The 15,865-nt window shown below is 32.4% G+C and overlaps 9 protein-coding genes across 9 annotated transcripts; 4 read left to right on the top strand and 5 right to left on the bottom strand.

Annotated features, from left to right (window-relative positions):
- Nucleotides 1-120: 120 nt before the first annotated feature.
- On the bottom strand, nt 121-1,618 carry BMR1_01G01010 (RAP protein, putative; the record flags this gene model as incomplete). Its single annotated transcript, XM_021481959.1, is given in 11 exon segments — nt 121-247; nt 268-360; nt 385-510; nt 531-632; nt 658-786; nt 806-960; nt 982-1,062; nt 1,083-1,236; nt 1,258-1,332; nt 1,355-1,480; nt 1,503-1,618. The coding sequence occupies 11 exon segments, from the start codon at nt 1,616-1,618 to the stop codon at nt 121-123; spliced, it is 1,284 nt and encodes a 427-aa protein (XP_021337345.1).
- Nucleotides 1,619-1,622: 4 nt separating this feature from the next.
- BMR1_01G01007 (hypothetical protein) lies at nt 1,623-4,035 on the bottom strand (the record flags this gene model as incomplete). The annotated part of the gene is made up of 3 exons (XM_021481954.1): nt 1,623-1,781; nt 1,807-2,382; nt 2,404-4,035. The coding sequence occupies 3 exons, from the start codon at nt 4,033-4,035 to the stop codon at nt 1,623-1,625; spliced, it is 2,367 nt and encodes a 788-aa protein (XP_021337344.1).
- A 1-nt stretch (nt 4,036) lies between these two features.
- Nucleotides 4,037-4,837, bottom strand: BMR1_01G01005 (mRNA processing protein, putative; the record flags this gene model as incomplete). The annotated part of the gene is made up of 6 exons (XM_021481948.1): nt 4,037-4,285; nt 4,307-4,386; nt 4,409-4,546; nt 4,568-4,680; nt 4,703-4,781; nt 4,804-4,837. The coding sequence occupies 6 exons, from the start codon at nt 4,835-4,837 to the stop codon at nt 4,037-4,039; spliced, it is 693 nt and encodes a 230-aa protein (XP_021337343.1).
- A 42-nt stretch (nt 4,838-4,879) lies between these two features.
- Nucleotides 4,880-5,323, bottom strand: BMR1_01G00997 (hypothetical protein; the record flags this gene model as incomplete). The annotated part of the gene is made up of 5 exons (XM_021481945.1): nt 4,880-4,907; nt 4,930-4,968; nt 4,991-5,089; nt 5,117-5,182; nt 5,268-5,323. The coding sequence occupies 5 exons, from the start codon at nt 5,321-5,323 to the stop codon at nt 4,880-4,882; spliced, it is 288 nt and encodes a 95-aa protein (XP_021337342.1).
- BMR1_01G00996 (merozoite TRAP-like protein (MTRAP)) lies at nt 6,104-8,911 on the top strand (the record flags this gene model as incomplete). Its single annotated transcript, XM_021481939.1, has 3 exons — nt 6,104-6,665; nt 6,688-8,773; nt 8,794-8,911. The coding sequence occupies 3 exons, from the start codon at nt 6,104-6,106 to the stop codon at nt 8,909-8,911; spliced, it is 2,766 nt and encodes a 921-aa protein (XP_021337341.1).
- Nucleotides 8,912-9,147: 236 nt separating this feature from the next.
- Nucleotides 9,148-9,701, top strand: BMR1_01G00995 (hypothetical protein; the record flags this gene model as incomplete). The annotated part of the gene is made up of 3 exons (XM_012791817.1): nt 9,148-9,196; nt 9,220-9,441; nt 9,511-9,701. The coding sequence occupies 3 exons, from the start codon at nt 9,148-9,150 to the stop codon at nt 9,699-9,701; spliced, it is 462 nt and encodes a 153-aa protein (XP_012647271.1).
- A 112-nt stretch (nt 9,702-9,813) lies between these two features.
- On the bottom strand, nt 9,814-10,161 carry BMR1_01G00990 (conserved Plasmodium protein, unknown function; the record flags this gene model as incomplete). Its single annotated transcript, XM_021481929.1, has 2 exons — nt 9,814-9,924; nt 9,976-10,161. 2 exons carry the CDS (start codon nt 10,159-10,161, stop codon nt 9,814-9,816), a joined length of 297 nt encoding a protein of 98 aa, XP_021337340.1.
- Nucleotides 10,162-10,921: 760 nt separating this feature from the next.
- BMR1_01G00985 (conserved Plasmodium protein, unknown function) lies at nt 10,922-14,072 on the top strand (the record flags this gene model as incomplete). Its single annotated transcript, XM_021481925.1, has 3 exons — nt 10,922-10,991; nt 11,013-11,062; nt 11,115-14,072. 3 exons carry the CDS (start codon nt 10,922-10,924, stop codon nt 14,070-14,072), a joined length of 3,078 nt encoding a protein of 1,025 aa, XP_021337339.1.
- Nucleotides 14,073-14,424: 352 nt separating this feature from the next.
- BMR1_01G00980 (hypothetical protein) lies at nt 14,425-15,747 on the top strand (the record flags this gene model as incomplete). Its single annotated transcript, XM_012791814.1, has 1 exon — nt 14,425-15,747. The coding sequence occupies one exon, from the start codon at nt 14,425-14,427 to the stop codon at nt 15,745-15,747; it is 1,323 nt and encodes a 440-aa protein (XP_012647268.1).
- Between the last annotated feature and the right edge of the window lie 118 nt (nt 15,748-15,865).

Raw genomic sequence — 15,865 nt, 5'->3', positions numbered from 1 at the left:
TATTATAGAACAAAACTATCCTAAAACAACTAAACTATCAAATCCATGTGTTTTATCATACAAATCAACCGTAGGCAATCAAAAATAGAAAATCAATTTCAAAATGATCCATGATACACATTAAGACCCTGACTCATGAGCATATTTAATATTTCTGAGCATATTTTGTACATCTTGCAACTTTGTTTTGTATAAATGAGACGGAGTGACTAATTCGGATCCCATTGGTCCCTTATTCACAATATTTCTATATGACACTACTTATACCGAATATATTCCACCTTTTCATCCCGATCTTTCATCTTGGCCCAATCATACCAATTAATTCTCCTAATATTCCACCCCAAATTTTGCATAACTCTAAAATGATCATAAAATACATACTTATGCTGCATTTTAACTTTCTCTTTGTATTTAAATGTCCCTGTATAGAAACAAGAAGGACCATCTATGAACCAGCAATTTTGTTTTTCTACAGATTCTCCTATGTCTACCCAATAACATCCCCATCTAAATATGTTTTCATTTACTGAAATGTATTGCGATGTGCTACCCCTATTTTTGCAAGAGTATTAGAAACATCCCAATGTAATTTTGAAGGCTTTCTAGAAGCTTGAGGAATAATTTTCATACTGAATTATAATAATACATTAATACCTTAATCTAGTATAAAAGGTACGAGCCATTTGGGGCAATTCGTACCAAATACGAGGTTTTAATACACGCAATGCTACTGCCGTAGAATAAGCTTGTTGAAAATGCTGAGGTCTAGCACAAATAGAAATTCTATGTGAAAAATATTTACTTTGGAAACCTTGACATTATGTAGTTTGCGATAGAATCACTATATAAATTTAATATCGCGACATCGCACATCGATGCCCTAAATTCTTGAGAAAACAATCCTTGAAATTTCTCAATCATGTTTTTTTCCAACACAGACTTCAAATCATTAACTCCCTAAGTGTAGTATGAACTTACAAGATTTGCCAATGAATTACATATTTTAATCAGATCACTAACACGAATTTGATCAAATTTAGCCCAAATTTGATTAGAATACTACGTTAAAAAATCAATACCTTCTTCATAAAGCATGAATTTTGGATCCCAACTCGATTCAAAGCCCATATTATACACATCAATGGATGACTATATAGTTCCGGAAGCATTGATTCGACATGAGGTATTATTTTATCATAGAAATCTGTACATAAAAAGCGCGATTTTCCAAATCTTAATGATAATCGGACTCACCCGTAGAAAATATAACCCATTTGCTGAGGTGTTAATGTCTCAGCAATGTCTAAAATTCTCCTGGAACAATTATACCTAAACTTATTATACAAAATACCAAACATTATAGTCATGCTTGCGAATGGTAGCTGCTTTTTGAACAAAAGCTGAAATTGATGCTCCATCCAGTAGTTCTGGAGGTGTATGAAGGGATATATGCTCAGGGAGCCAAAAAGATCTAGCTCTAGTTGTTAATAATTAAATACCGTTGCTGAGTCCACGAACGAAATCGTTTATGTAAACGCCTACCACTACGTTTAATACGAGATTCGTATTTAATTGACCTTAAAATTACACGTTCCCTGGGGCGTATAATTGCCATCGTGTTATATACTAGGAGGCCCTAGATTTGATGGTGTAAACAATTTAATTTTTTTATTTACATTTTCTGATATAGTCAATTTTTCTTGTAGACTACTAGGTACACGGCAATAGATTGATGCTTGTAGTTTATTTGGCAGCTTTTCATAGGCATTTATCCACACCTAAATAAAAATATATACATCTTACCAATTTATCACAAACATCTGCAAGTTCAGATACATTAAAACGATAATTGCAACAATTTTCGACTATTTTTGATCTTAAAGCCTTAATAAGTTTCGGCTTGCTATATCCCAAATCATAACATGCCATCAAAAGTTGCAACAATTCACCCGTAGATAATTCAGGAATTATTTTCCTTACATTACATGATAAATGTTTCGAAACCTTTAATATTTTTTTATCCATCCCGATAGAAAGCAATCTAGGCAAAGATAAAAAACATCTGTATGATTCCTTCTCATCAAGATCTTTTACACATAGGAAATCAATTAATTTAACTGATACATTGGGGTCTGATGTTATAAAACAAATAGTTTTAAGCCATTTAGGGAAGGTGTGAAACCGATGCAGTATCAATTTCGATATGTTATCTTTATAATTCGAAATTACGTTATAATTGTTTCTGTTAAATATTGACATAAAAATCAAAATATTCGAAATAGTTTTAAATGATAAATTATCTGAACTTAGTAGTGAATGTAAATATCTATCAATAAGAGATTCATCATTAAATCCTGTATAGGCAAATGTCAATAGAACCTAAAATGATTTAGTACATACCTCGGATTGCCTATAATATGAAAGTTTTATACCATGTAGGTACATTTGACTATATAATTGAGCTAATAATGTCTGAGATTTATATTTAGAGTTTGAAAGAGCTTTTACGATAGTTGCCAATTCATGAATGCTGAAGTTGAAGTTTGATGATTTCAATAATTTGATAGAATTGGAATATATATAATTGACCATCTTCAGATACTCTTTACTAATATTATTATTTTTCAAGTTATTCAAGCCGATTAATAGATATGAAATATCCAGTGAATTGCATTTGTTTAAATTTACAAGTAATGAAGGAGAGATAGATGAAAACGTGCTAAATGGCGGACATACAGGAATTTTCGAAAATCCCATTAAGATTTGAGAGATATCTCTCATCGAAAATCCAGAAACTCCTGTTTTTATGAATCTATAAGTAGATTTCAAGCTAGATTTATCGAATCCGTTGAATTTACATAAATACCAAAACACATTTATGAAATCGTTTACGGGTATTGTTGAATATTTATCATTCAATAATTTGTTAAAGGCAAAGTTTATTCTTGAAGTGAGTAAAGAAATATTTAGCTTGCTCATTGATTGTGATACAATTGAAAGATTAGAAGAATCTACATCATCAATTAAGAGATTTATATGAGGCACAATTTCTTTGGCTAAATTTCTACATTCACTCCTAGAAACATTCGATTTATATAATTTTGATAGGTTAGAAAGAAACCGTATAATCTTTATGTCAGCAAAATTTCCATAAGATATCCATTTAAGCATATTCGATACTGCCTCACTATCATTTGCTGTGGCCAATCTGATAAATGCTTGGAAGAAACGAAACTTTAAAGCGTCATTAACATCTTTGTTATCAATAATAATCCTGTAGGAATCATTCATAAACTTGAGAACATGATCACTCTTCGATCTTTTTGAGATGAGATCGCAAAATGTTATCAAATTAGGATGATCAATTAGATTTAGTTTAGATAAAATATTAGATATATAAGGAAATATATCATACATATCTCCTCCAAGATACAAGAAGTTTATCGAAATAAGCAATAATTCACCGGCAGATGAATCAAAATGTTGGATATATTTCATTGCTTTGTCAAAGATTATTTTCACATTTTCTGGATCCAAACTTTTTGGATGCATAAATTCAATTAAACGAGCCAAAGATAGTAATGCAGGCGTATCAATATTATCAATTAAACCAATTAAATAATCATTTAAAACGCCAGTTATTGTGTTATCGTGATAAAATCCGTTTTTTATTAGTGATAGTGATAAATTATATGTGATGTAATTTGGAATAAATGGTATTGAAAAAACAAAATGATCATAAATTGGCTTCAAATGATGCTTTTTCATGGATTTGGATAAAATATAAACAAATTTTGGAAGAATCGAGCTGGGTATTTCGTTTTTAGAAATTCCAATCATAGAATATTCTATACCACTATCAATTCTGGAATCCATAAATCCCAATTTATATTCCTTAATCAAATTGTAAATATACAAAATCACGCCATGCCTATTTTCCCCATTCGCACATTTAAACTGCAAACATGCAAGCTTTTCATTTATACAAGATAGGTTTGATATTTTTCTAATGAGCACACTCGCAAACTTCATTTTAATCAATATTAACGAAGTAATCTAAAGCTTTAGAGAGAGATATAGAATCTGATTCAATATTAGATTTAAACTCCAGGTCTAAGTCTAAATGTGGATTTCCCAATAAACTTTGAGCTTGTAATAAAATGTGACAAGCTGAAGGATTTTCCGTCAACAAAGCCCTAGCAACACTGGGGGTCCTTTGACTCAACTTGTATATTCTAGAAACCAAATTATATACGTCATTCAAGTCCATTTTTTGTGCCAACTACAGTGTATAAAAACCTACCTCAAGCCCGTATGGAGTTATACGTCCTTTGTTGTCAATAAGTTGTAGTCTATTAGGCGTTAGATGCGGATTCATATCATCTATAATTATGTGGTAACTAACCAAATACAGAAGTTTGAGATGGAATGTCAGATGTATTTTCACTTAAAGACTTTGAACATACCGTAGCGGCTGCAGCAACAAGTTCAGGATACTTTTTTCTATAAATATCATCGCACCAATCAATCTTTAATGGTCGCCCTGAATTATCATGTAAAACACCTCTAATTTCTTTTCCTAATAGTGTCTTAAATGCTTCCACGCATTCCACTTCGTGCCTATACTCCAAATGGGCATATCCGTTACTCTTATTAGTCTCAGGATGTTTCCTTATCCTAAAATTAAGTTAAAAATTACATGCAAAATCTCAGTTGACCACACCCTTGGACTAAATTTTCTATATCCTGTTCAGTTGCATCAGATGGAAGATTTCCAACTAAATATCCAAAACCACATACCATATAATTTTATGTTACGATGGATGTAGCCCATGACAAAAGTGGTGCTAATGTACTACGTGGGAAAATTATACATTTATTTAGTTTTGTTGTTAAGTTCTTTCCTAAATAAAACAAAAAACAAACAATTTCGAAAATAGTTCCTTATTGACGGATGACGGAAAACTAAATGTAATATTAGTCCCACCTAGAAACTTTATGTGTTTCTATTTCTCTAGATTGAATGGGCTCAAGTTCTTTTTGACCTATTGATTCGAAAACCTGAATCCCTTCTTCAATCATATCTCTATATTATATAGTTGTCTAAACCTACTTATCGCGCATTTGAGTGATTTTCGATGCAATATCGTTTCCATGTTCCCGTAGACAGTTAACCAACCTAAATTTAATTAGAATTAATTATATTGTGTAGAAATATTCAAAATAACGAATGCATTTATAAAATGCACCTGACAAATTCTTACAATTTATATCCTAACTTATTTTGAGGCGGCCCGTGATCATTTGCCTGAATTGTCATTATAATATTTCGATCTAATTTATTTCTATAATGTTTATCCAAATTAAGCTGCTGCCACAAACACGATTTAATATACACTGGACACTTGCCACTTACCCGCTACAATCTGCCAACGGCACCTCAGATTTACGTTTGCATATATAAGGGAATATAGCCTTTACAAAAATATACAAAAATAAAAAGGATACATATTAGCTAGTTATATATTAATTAGAAATAACTTCAATTAATATGGACATATTTGCAACCCCTCGACTCATACTATTTTACACTTTGAATATTATTCTAATAAAGTTATAAATTCATCACATACTTAATGTTTCACGTCAAAAATGCGTTAAAGATAATGGATACCAAGCTATTTGGCGATTAGTATTTATATAACTTTAAGAATGGCAACTTATACTACCATTAGCTTCATATGGCTAGGTTTCAATCAATATTTAAAGATTCATAAATAATTTCTTTTATAATACTCAATTTGACATATTAATATACTTGGATCAATAGACAATGAAATTAATTATTGCACTCTATCATAATTCGTATTTGAAGTCTAATAATTTGGCTTATTTAATATTTACGCTATATATGCTAAATCATCCGGGTATTATGACAACCTCATAAAATCAATATGTAGGATTTGAGTTCTTTAATTCTAATTTTTTTGTTAGCGCGGAAGCATACAACAAGAACGATAATTTGGCAGAAACTGCGAAAGTATGTGGCCAATGGTCAGAATGGTCTACATGCACATTGCAAAGTAGACGTAGAGGTAGAATGTGTAGGGGATTCCCAAATGAATTTGAAGTCGAAGCTTGCCTGGACAATACTTGCGGAGAATGGTCTCAATGGTCTGAGTGTAGACATGGCGAAAGAATTAGAAAACAAAAATGTGGCTCTAACTCATCTATAGAGTATTTTCCTTGTGAAGACTATGTAATTGAAAATCTAGCCAACATAAAGCACACTGTACTTGGAAAATCAAGTTATCAAATGCCATCGCCAAATGCACAATATTCAAAATTCAGTAGTGGACTAACTCCTGAAGAAGATACATCTATTAGATACAATAGGACATCACATAGACCACACGTTCGCATTTCTTTTAAAACGTCAAATGATGATATAACTACAACCAAAGATCATAACAAAGATGATGCAATTGAGAGTAAAATGCCAATTCAAACTAATAGTATGAAGCAAAATCCCATCGATGATAGTGTAATGAGGCGGAGAAAAGAAAGGGATACTAAAAAAAGAGAAAGACATGAATTAAAGCTTAGGAATGAAATAGAAAATATAATTCCACTTAGTGAACCATTACTAACTCCAAAGAAAGGTAATTTTAAATACCAATCCAGTTCCTATATCAGTTAATGATGAATTTAATAAGACGATTGATTTTGAAAATTCAAAAGGAATTATTAAAGATGGTATCGAACAGATTGATTATGACTTGTATAAGTCCAAAAGAAAAAAGGGTAAAGGGCTCAAAAAAAAGAGATCGAAAAATAATAAAAATAGAAAAAGGAAAAGGTTTGGAAAAAATAAAACTAGAGGTAAAACTAAAAATAAGGATATGAAATCGAAAAATAGGAATAAATCAAAAAATGCTTCAAATGCAAATACATTAATTCCAATGAATACCAACGAGCCTAAGCAGGAGCATATTACTACACTTCCAATAGAAAAGGATGAAGGGTTAGGATCTAAATCACATGATGAAGAGAACAATGATCAAGTAATCATTCCATCTGCGGACTTTGAGATGAAGCCAGAACAGAATCCAAATGAACTTAAGAATCCAATGAAGTTTGATTCTGCATACTACTCAGATACTAGCGATTTGAGTGGATTGGAGGATGATGTTGATACATTAATTCCAATGAATACCAGCGAGCTTAAGCAGGAGCATATTACTACACTTCCAATAGAAAAGGATGAAGGGTTAGGATCTAAATCACATGATGAAGAGAACAATGATCAAGTAATCATTCCATCTGCGGACTTTGAGATGAAGCCAGAACAGAATCCAAATGAACTTAAGAATCCAATGAAGTTTGATTCTGCATACTACTCAGATACTAGCGATTTGAGTGGATTGGAGGATGATGTTGATACATTAATTCCAATGAATACCAGCGAGCCTAAGCAGGAGCATATTACTACACTTCCAATAGAAAAGGATGAAGGGTTAGGATCTAAATCACATGATGAAGAGAACAATGATCAAGTAATCATTCCATCTGCGGACTTTGAGATGAAGCCAGAACAGAATCCAAATGAACTTAAGAATCCAATGAAGTTTGATTCTGCATACTACTCAGATACTAGCGATTTGAGTGGATTGGAGGATGATGTTGATACATTAATTCCAATGAATACCAACGAGCCTAAGCAGGAGCATATTACTACACTTCCAATAGAAAAGGATGAAGGGTTAGGATCTAAATCACATGATGAAGAGAACAATGATCAAGTAATCATTCCATCTGCGGACTTTGAGATGAAGCCAGAACAGAATCCAAATGAACTTAAGAATCCAATGAAGTTTGATTCTGCATACTACTCAGATACTAGCGATTTGAGTGGATTGGAGGATGATGTTGATACATTAATTCCAATGAATACCAACGAGCCTAAGCAGGAGCATATTACTACACTTCCAATAGAAAAGGATGAAGGGTTAGGATCTAAATCACATGATGAAGAGAACAATGATCAAGTAATCATTCCATCTGCGGACTTTGAGATGAAGCCAGAACAGAATCCAAATGAACTTAAGAATCCAATGAAGTTTGATTCTGCATACTACTCAGATGCTAGCGATTTGAGTGGATTGGAGGATGATGTTGATACATTAATTCCAATGAATACCAACGAGCCTAAGCAGGAGCATATTACTACACTTCCAATAGAAAAGGATGAAGGGTTAGGATCTAAATCACATGATGAAGAGAACAATGATCAAGTAATCATTCCATCTGCGGACTTTGAGATGAAGCCAGAACAGAATCCAAATGAACTTAAGAATCCAATGAAGTTTGATTCTGCATACTACTCAGATACTAGCGATTTGAGTGGATTGGAGGATGATGTTGATACATTAATTCCAATGAATACCAACGAGCCTAAGCAGGATATTACTACACCCATTTATCATAATAATTTTAATTCAGATGTCACAGAACACTCAATAAATGCTATTCCTAAAAATTATCCTGCGAATCAACCTAAATTGTCCTCTAACATTCTTAAACACCCAAAACCATCAAGTTCACCGCTATTACAACAGAAAAAATTCAAATATATTGGAGATATTGACACATCTATGAATTCAGAAACGGAAAAATATGACCCTTATTATGAAACTAAACTTGCAGGAGGATTGGTAGGAGCAGTAGTTTTCCTTTTAGGCATCGGAACTTTCGTAATGAAGAGGAACAGGTAATTAAGTTAATATCCAGTTCTAATTTAACGCAAGATTCTTTTAAAGAGATTGAATTTAATTCTGAAGAGGCATCATTTATTCAAGAAGTTGAAACTGCTGTTACCATCGAAGATTCTATTTGGGGAATTGAGTGATTTTTAGTTATGAATACAAATATTGTAGTGATACATAATTGACATTACATTTAAAATGTAGACTTAATTGTATAATAATAAATCCTACTAACAATTAGTTTTTTAAAACACAATTGATTCATAGATTAACTAGGTGCACATTACTAATTCTAGCAAATGTGTAATTAAAAACACAAATAATTTAATTATTTACGCATAGATAATACTGTAAATTTACTAGTTTAAAATATATAAAAATGAAACTTTATTCATCCAATAATGTCATTTTAATATTATGTATGATAGGTAATTTTTGATAATTTAATTAGTTCAAACAATTTCCGAAAATGTAAATAACATTTCTTGGTTACAGCTAGAAAATTGTGTTAAAAATATTTCTCCTCTCATGTTAAAAATGTTTTGTTCCGGAAAAGTTCCATCAATGATGTGGAAATGTGAATTAAATCAATTAAGTTTGAAACAAACCAAAAAATCACCAATAATAGCAAGTAAAAATATTAAAAATCTAATTCCAACAAAAAGTTACAAAGGTATTCAGCTAAAATAAAATTTATCATCACATTAAACAATTAATATATAATAATACTATTTAATTTCAGATGCAAAACCTAACGGTATAGACATCAAATCGACTAATGAAAGTATAGATAATTACAATCCACACTATCTAAAAGATGGTGATTCACAATATGATACTATCACTTTAGTTGGAGGGGCATTTGGATGCATAGGGCTTGCTTTGGCAATAATAGGAATATTCTACTATAAACATTATAAAGAAACATTTTGAAAACCCAGAGTTAAACTAGTATACACTGAGTGACTACTAAACGACATTATAAGTTAAAATAATTGATTTTGAAAATTGAATAAAAAGTCAAATTAATTATAAGTAGTTTATATTATGAAATTATACTATCCGAACATAATTGAGTATTCCCATCAGCTTTAGGCAAAATTCTTCCAGTAAAATAATAATTTGTGTGAAACAAAGTTCCGAAAACTAATGCAGTCTAAATCATAAGGTGTAATAAAAAGCATAGCATAATTGTATAAATAATTACCTGCAATACAACAAGGGAATATATGAATAATGATCTGAGGGGGGTAGAAAATCCAGTTGAAGCATTAGATGTTGTATAATACTCTTCTAAATACCCCCCAAAAGATCTCTTTTGTATGTTTAATGGCGATTTAGGTAGGAAAATATTTGAATTGGTAAGACGGTGACACGGAACATAGTTACACATTTGAACATTTGCGCTTGAAGTAAAAATTGCTCGCCTAAATTGGCTAATTATATTGGCATTGGAATGCTCTGAGATAAATGACCCAAAGATATGTGCCATTGTGCAATGTGGGGAGTAGTATACAACAGATATTTGCATACATAGACCCCACCTAAACAGATATGATAAGTGATTACATTTTATATTGAACAGACATATTAGATCCAGCCAAGTATATACCCTTAAAATACTGGGCAAATTGCATAACATATTAGACATGAGTTATTTAAATTAAATTTCTATCTATGACCTACTACAAACAATTTAGTTACTTATCATTCTAATTTGTGCAGTGCTTAATAAAATGCATCAAAAAAAGACATATTATTTAAATTGCACACCCGCTTCGTTACTTGTTGCACCCCTGCGCAATGTGCTGCTTAACGATGTTGTTGCCTCAGTCGCAAAATACGTTTCCCTTAAATAACAAATCAAACTTCATCCAAATCATTTTTGGCGTGGATGAAGTGCCAATTTAGCTGAAATCCTTTGATTTTATGGTACTTGCATAGATACTGAATACCATTATTTTTCGTATATTTGCAAATCATACATCCTAGTTGCATAAATCTGTTATATTTAATCTTATTGGACATTTTGCAGAATTTGATTTATTGTACATCTCATAAATATTTTGCTTAGCACCCTTCAATTTATTGCAAAGCAAATAATCTTCCGAAATTCATAAACTCCATTTGCACGATTTTAGACGCTATATAAAATGTGTTTAAAGCAAATCATCAATCTTTTGACCGTTTTTTTATTGTACGGCATTCAACCCTCCCTGCAAGGTAAATCAACCTTACATTCAGAAACACTTGTATCTAAAATTACAACTCCAAACAATTTACCCGGAATAGATGTAAGTAAATTGACCTAAATAAAATATACCATTAAAACAAAACTAATCATAGACTTGCTCGAACTGGGAAGATGTATCAGTGTGTACTACTAAAAACACCAGAAATTGCATTTCAGGTGAAGGCAAACCAAAGGATTGTTTTGCGATTGGGAAATCCTTATTTAAAACATTTCCAAATTGTTATGAAGGTGTTATAATTGATCAAGTCACGTTTTCTGGATTTGAGACACTAGAAATCCATTATTGCGATATAGATAAGATCTTACACAAAGCAAATGAAGTTGTTAAATCAATACACGAATTGAAAGAGAAAACAAATCAATTAACCGAGAAAATTAAGGACATACCTGATTTGATTGATAAAGTTATTAAGGTAAATTCGGAAATTTCAAAAATATTTCATCAAGATAAAATTAAACATATGGAAAAGGAGGCCAACGATTTCAAAAACGCCTTGAAAACCACTAGAAACTACATAATCAGTTATGATTCCTTAGATAAAACCAAGCAAAGCAATCTACTAACTTCACTTGGAAAATTAATGAATAAGATTAAAACAAAACTATCAGAAATGGATAAGACATTACATTCTACACTTGACACAAACAATACCATTATAGATCTTGTCAATAACAATAGTTCACACGTTAAACATCCTAATGATTTTAACAAAACAATGGAACTCTACAATGAAACTATTACTAAAGCTGATGCGATTAAAAAAAATATTGAAAAACTTAAAGAACATAGGAAAATATCTACTCACAAAACAATATTTTCAAACAATATAGATAAGTTGATTGACAATTTGACAGATTATTTTGAAAATATAAATCGCTCCATTGATGCTGTTAGAGACAAACTTTCCAAATACCAACTTGAAACGGGCAAGATGGTTTTATTGTTTAAGAACGTGAATGAAATTCAAAAGCATATTAAAAATACAGATATGCATATAAGAACGTGCAATTATGATTTCTCAGATATCGAACAAAAATACTCACTCATTACTGCAAAAATTACTGTCGAAGATGGACAATCAATCACAACTTCAAATAAATCAACTGTGGATATACCAGAAGAGAAGGTAGATAGGGTGAATGTCAATGTTGACAAAGCAGAGAACTCTGATAATGAAACTTCTCAGGAAAATACATCTGTTAAACCGACTGATCACAAAGAAATTGAGGATTCAGCTTCCGAAGAAAATGCCATTGGAGAAAATGGTGATTATGATTCAGATGAAGATATTGATACAAATGACGTTAAAGAAGATCACGAAAATGCAATTGATTCCGAATACACCGTTTCATCGACTGGGGATGTATTAGAAGATGAGGTAGTTGAGGAAAATGCCATTGGAGAAAATGGTGATTATGATTCAGATGAAGATATTGATACAAATGACGTTAAAGAAGATCACGAAAATGCAATTGATTCCGAATACACCGTTTCATCGACTGGGGATGTATTAGAAGATGAGGTAGTTGAGGAAAATGCCATTGGAGAAAATGGTGATTATGATTCAGATGAAGATATTGATACAAATGACGTTAAAGAAGATCACGAAAATGCAATTGATTCCGAATACACCGTTTCATCGACTGGGGATGTATTAGAAGATGAGGTAGTTGAGGAAAATGCCATTGGAGAAAATGGTGATTATGATTCAGATGAAGATATTGATACAAATGACGTTAAAGAAGATCACGAAAATGCAATTGATTCCGAATACACCGTTTCATCGACTGGGGATGTATTAGAAGATGAGGTAGTTGAGGAAAATGCCATTGGAGAAAATGGTGATTATGATTCAGATGAAGATATTGATACAAATGACGTTAAAGAAGATCACGAAAATGCAATTGATTCCGAATACCTCGTGTCATCGACTGGGGATGTATTAGAAGATGAGGTAGTTGAGGAAAATGCCATTGGAGAAAATGGTGATTATGATTCAGATGAAGATATTGATACAAATGACGTTAAAGAAGATCACGAGGATGCAATTGATTCCGAATACCTCGTGTCATTGACTGGGGATGTATTAGAAGATGAGGTAGTTGAGGAAAATGCCATTGGAGAAAATGGTGATCATGATTCAGATGAAGATATTGATATAGAAGAAGTTAACGAAGAGGATCATGAAGATGCGATTGATTCTGATAACTCCATATCAAATAGCGAAAATGTAGATACTACACCAACTGAGAATGTAGATACTATACCAACTAAGAATGCAAATACTACACCAACTAAGAATGCAAATGCTACACCGACTAAGAATGTAGATACTATACCAACTAAGAATGTAGATACTATACCAACTAAGAATGCAAATACTACACCAACTAAGAATGTAGTTACGACACCAACTAAGAATGCAAATACTACACCAACTAAGAATGTAGTTACGACACCAACTAAGAATGCAAATACTACACCAACTAAGAATGTAGTTACGACACCAACTAAGAATGCAAATACTACACCAACTAAGAATGTAGTTACGACATCAACTGGAAATGTAAGAACCAAACACACATCGACAAATTCTCATGTTTTAGCTCCGGATACAGACGAATACCCAGCACAAATTTCACAACATAAGACGATTGATAAATATTATCAATCGTTGGAATTGGAGGATGAAGAAAATGCAGATATATCAAGCTCAGATAAACCAGTTTCTCCAATAAATTTGGAAGATAAAAATTCGACATATGATCATATGCATAAAACCGATAATGTTAAAAGCGCCGGTATTGCTTCATATGATGTTAATTTATTATTCACCATTTTACCTTGCATATTGTTTGTTTTGATTTCAATTGGAAGCTACCTTTTTTATAAAGGAAAGGGCAATTTTAAAGATTTAGACAACTCCAAAGGCACAGACAATATGTATGAGGATGGGGTGCACACTGAAATTAATCACGGGGAATTTATGACCATTAAAATTGAGGATGATTTTTGGAACGAAGGACAAGTCACCGATGTAGATTGTTAGCCTACGGACATATCTGGTACTACCTAATTTTTAAAACCATTTAATTGTGCTAGCCTAGCGATTTACATAATTAAGTCATTTTATGCCTTGTTTAGATGGGGGTAGGGTCCCATAGAATAGTTTGGAATGAATGGATTAGGGCAAAAATGACGCAATATAATTAAGAATACTATTACAAGAGTTAAGATATGACATAGATGTATCTTTTAGAGCCTGATCGGCAAAAACGATTAAAAACGGCCCTACACCTGATGTCCTGGTGGATAGCCCCACTATGACAAGTTACTATGCATATTTTATTGGGGGGAAACTCTAAATTTTATTTGTATCGCATTCATTATTAGTAAAAACGATGTCTCCTAGACAAAGAAGGCGTGGAAATAGATATGAAAATGTCTGTGTTAAAATTCCACCTAATGAAACGGGACAAAAAAAAGCTCCAAATGGCGAGGGGGAGGCCAAGTTCAACGAATCTGAGACCAATATGCAGAATGGTTCTAGGCAACAAAACAAAAATAATACTAATGAAATTTCGTTTTCCAACTCTAAAAGACCAAATCTTACAGCTGCAAATAAGGGAGTCCACCGAGTTTTAACGGAAGCCGAACTTGCAACCTTTAGAACATCATTTTGTGATAGTCACCAAACAGGCCAATGCCCTAACAGTGATTCTTGTGACAAGTCTCACTGTTTAACTTGGCAAAGAAGAAATCCTTATCGCATCCATTATTGCCCTCAACTTTGCCCTGAGATTCAATTTGTAAAGAGTTCAAAAAAAATGGTTCTCTTCAGGCGTTGTACTAGGGGGAAACACTGTGCATTTGCCCATTCCAAGGAAGAAGAATTGTATCATCCCCTAGTTTATAAAACAAAACGATGCTCAGCATTTCCAAGATGTACAAGATATTATTGTCCATTTATCCATTTTCCTGAAGAGGCTAGAAGTGGCAAGTGCGCTGAACATATGGAATTAATGAGGATAGAGTTAGAAACCAAGGGGGAACTAGATTCTTTTTCCGAAGAAACGCAACAACAGGGATCAAATGAAGCAAATAACTTTACTGAAGATTTACAAGCCGAAGGCTCATCATACCTCTCATCATTTGCAGAAGCACTTTCCACAGTCCATGTTGATCCTGATAATACTGGAATTATGGATTCTACATTTAGAGATACTACATTTGACGGAAATATGGATTTCTCCCAGCCCATGAGTTACGCAGATTTAGTGAGATCTGGAGGTCAAACTAATTCCTGCAATAGAGATGGTATGAGCAGAGTTGGTTATATCGCATGCCCCCAAGAGAATTTAAATTTTGTGGTTTCTCAAGACCCTTGCTTACCAATTGATTCTGCTATTGATTATGCCCCAGGGTTATTAAATTCTGAAAACAACATCCTACTAAATTATAATGATTTACCACAACAAGAAATGGGATATGCTCAAACATCTTCTGGGGGTGAAGCATTTTCTGAAATGCTAGTCAATTTTATGAGTGAAGCGAGTGACCAGGAGGAGATGGAACGAATTGATACAAATGTTATGGGTAAAAATGATCCTCAAATTAAAAGCAAATGGATGCGATTGAATGATGAAGATTATTTTAATTCAAAATTTGATCAGGTATTATCTCTGAATGGTGAAAATTGGACTTGTGAGGGAAGCATCTTCTAACACAATTATTTAATTTATGCATATTAAAACCTTAATTTATTTTCTCGAGAATCTTTCCTCCCCTACTCTTGAATGTTAAAACTTTAAAATCACTAATTGCATCACAAATAAGCAAGTT

Source organism: Babesia microti, chromosome I, assembly GCF_000691945.2.
Source record: "Babesia microti strain RI chromosome I, complete genome".
Taxonomy (NCBI): domain Eukaryota; phylum Apicomplexa; class Aconoidasida; order Piroplasmida; family Babesiidae; genus Babesia; species Babesia microti.
The sequence above is the reverse complement of the archived record's forward strand: the minus strand, read 5'-3'. Positions and strand labels throughout refer to the sequence as shown.